Source organism: Daktulosphaira vitifoliae, unplaced genomic scaffold (genome assembly GCF_025091365.1).
Source record: "Daktulosphaira vitifoliae isolate Bord-2020 unplaced genomic scaffold, ASM2509136v1 Scaffold_1, whole genome shotgun sequence".
In the NCBI taxonomy this organism is placed as follows: Eukaryota; Metazoa; Arthropoda; class Insecta; order Hemiptera; family Phylloxeridae; genus Daktulosphaira; species Daktulosphaira vitifoliae.
In genome coordinates, this window is record NW_026099572.1 from 43960484 (window position 1) to 43962569 (window position 2086).

Below are 2086 nucleotides of genomic sequence, written 5' to 3' on the forward strand. Positions count from 1 at the left end.
TAATTCAAACCTTCGATAATTCGAAACTTTCGATAATTCGAAGTAAATGTTCGGTCCCTAGAAAACCACGCGTTAATTCGAATAAAAACCATGCATTTAAGTACACTCGGTAATTCGAAATTTAATTTTAGGAAAAACAGTCACTAACACGTGACAATTCGAAGTATCATCCGTTCAACTCTCGGCAATTCGAAGTCATATTCACCACATTTATTTTATCTGTATTGTTTTATCTGTGTGTTTTGGTAACTATAGAATTATTATCGTAGGAATCTTATCGTTTTATTTCTTAACCGCCTCTTATTATAATTTAACTCGTCTATAGCCGTCAGTCGAATGTAGTTTTATTTTAGTTTCGTGTGGTCGGTTGTGATGAGTGATAAAGTGATGAGTGCGTCTAATTCAAAAAAAAAAAACAAATCATTGACGATTTCAAAAAAAAAAGAATTGATTGAAGCTGTTGAAAAAGGTGACAAAAAATCCGATGTAGCCAAGTCATTTGACATTCCTTTAAGTACCCTGTCTACAATTTTAAAGGATAAAAATAAAATCATTGCTACGTCATCGAGCGGTGGTAGGAAACGAAACAGTAAAGGTGAGCATCCAAGACTAGAAGAATGTTTAGTACAATGGGTTAGGCAATGTAGAGGACAAAATGTGCCCGTGAGTGGCCTCTTACTAAAAGAAAAAGCAAAATCATTCGCCAAAGAGTTGGGCATTCCGTTTTTCTCAGCTAGTGAAGGATGGTTAACGAATTTTAAGAAACGAAACGGTATTGTTTTTAAAAAAATTTGTGGTGAAAGTTCTAGTGTTGACGATAATGTGTGTTTAGAGTGGCATCGTAAACTTTCAACATTGTTAAAAAATTACGAGCCACGAAACGTGTTCAACACAGATGAAACCGCTTTATTTTTTAAATGTTTACCAGATAAGACTTTCACTTTTAAAGAGGAAAAATGCCACGGTGGGAAGTATAGTAAAGATAGGTTAACAATTTTACTAGCAGTAAACATGAACGGATCTGAAAAGTTAACTCCTCTCCTCATAGGAAAAGCTGCCAAACCTAGGTGTTTTAAGGGCATACGTACATTTCCTATAACTTATCGTTCAAACAAAAAGGCATGGATGACGACAGAATTATTTAATGAATGGTTGGTTTCACTCAATGAAGATATGAAAAAACAGAAACGTAAAATTTTACTGTTTTTAGACAACTGTACAGTTCATAATAACCCCCCACCTTTAACTAATATAGAGCTTCAATTTTTTCCTCCTAACACCACATCGAAGTTACAGCCACTTGACCAAGGTATAATTAAGAATTGTAAAACTTTTTACCGCCAAGAAGTTGTTAAGAATGTTTTAGAATGCATTGAAAGTAAACAGACGCCAAACATTAGTGTATTGACTGCTATGATATTTGTTGATAAGGCATGGAAAAAAGTGACTTCTTCTACGATACTCAAATGTTTTAATAAATCGGGATTTATCATAGATATTCAAGAAACAGAAAACGACCAGTTGAATATTGAACCAATACTATGGGATTCCCTGCCAACTCAAGAAAATGTATCTTTCACTGATTATGTCAATGTGGATGAAGATGTTGCTGTATGGGGAGTTCTCTCTGACGCCGAAATTTTAGACGATACATTAAGTGTTGATGAAGATAATGAAGATGACTCAAGTCCTCTACCTCTTGTGACATTAAAAGAAGCCAGTTCATCTTTAGAAAAATTACGAAACTTTTCGCTCCAGTCAGATGTCACAGTTGAAGTTTTTGATGCTTTATTTACATTAGACAAAACTGTTGAAAAAATGAAACAAAACTTAAAGAAGCAAAAAACCATTACAGATTTTTTTAAAAAATAAAAATGTTTTTATATGTAATTCCAAATTTTCTAAAACAATTATTTATGTACAGTTGACTACAATAATAAAAAAAAAAATTTTTTCTTAACTCTCAGTAATTCGAATTTTTTTTTTGCTCTCTCGTTATTTCGAACTATTCAACAATTCGAACTCTCGGTAATTCGAAGTTTTTCGACAGTCCCGCCAACTTCGAATTATCGAGAGTCGACTGTAC

The 2086-nt window shown here is 33.3% G+C and overlaps 1 protein-coding gene across 1 annotated transcript; it reads left to right on the forward strand.

Moving 5' to 3' along the window:
- Window positions 1-372: 372 nt before the first annotated feature.
- On the forward strand, window positions 373-1872 carry LOC126893647 (tigger transposable element-derived protein 6-like). The gene is made up of 2 exons (XM_050664051.1): window positions 373-391; window positions 446-1872. Exons 1-2 carry the CDS (start codon window positions 373-375, stop codon window positions 1870-1872), a joined length of 1446 nt encoding a protein of 481 aa, XP_050520008.1.
- Window positions 1873-2086: the final 214 nt, after the last annotated feature.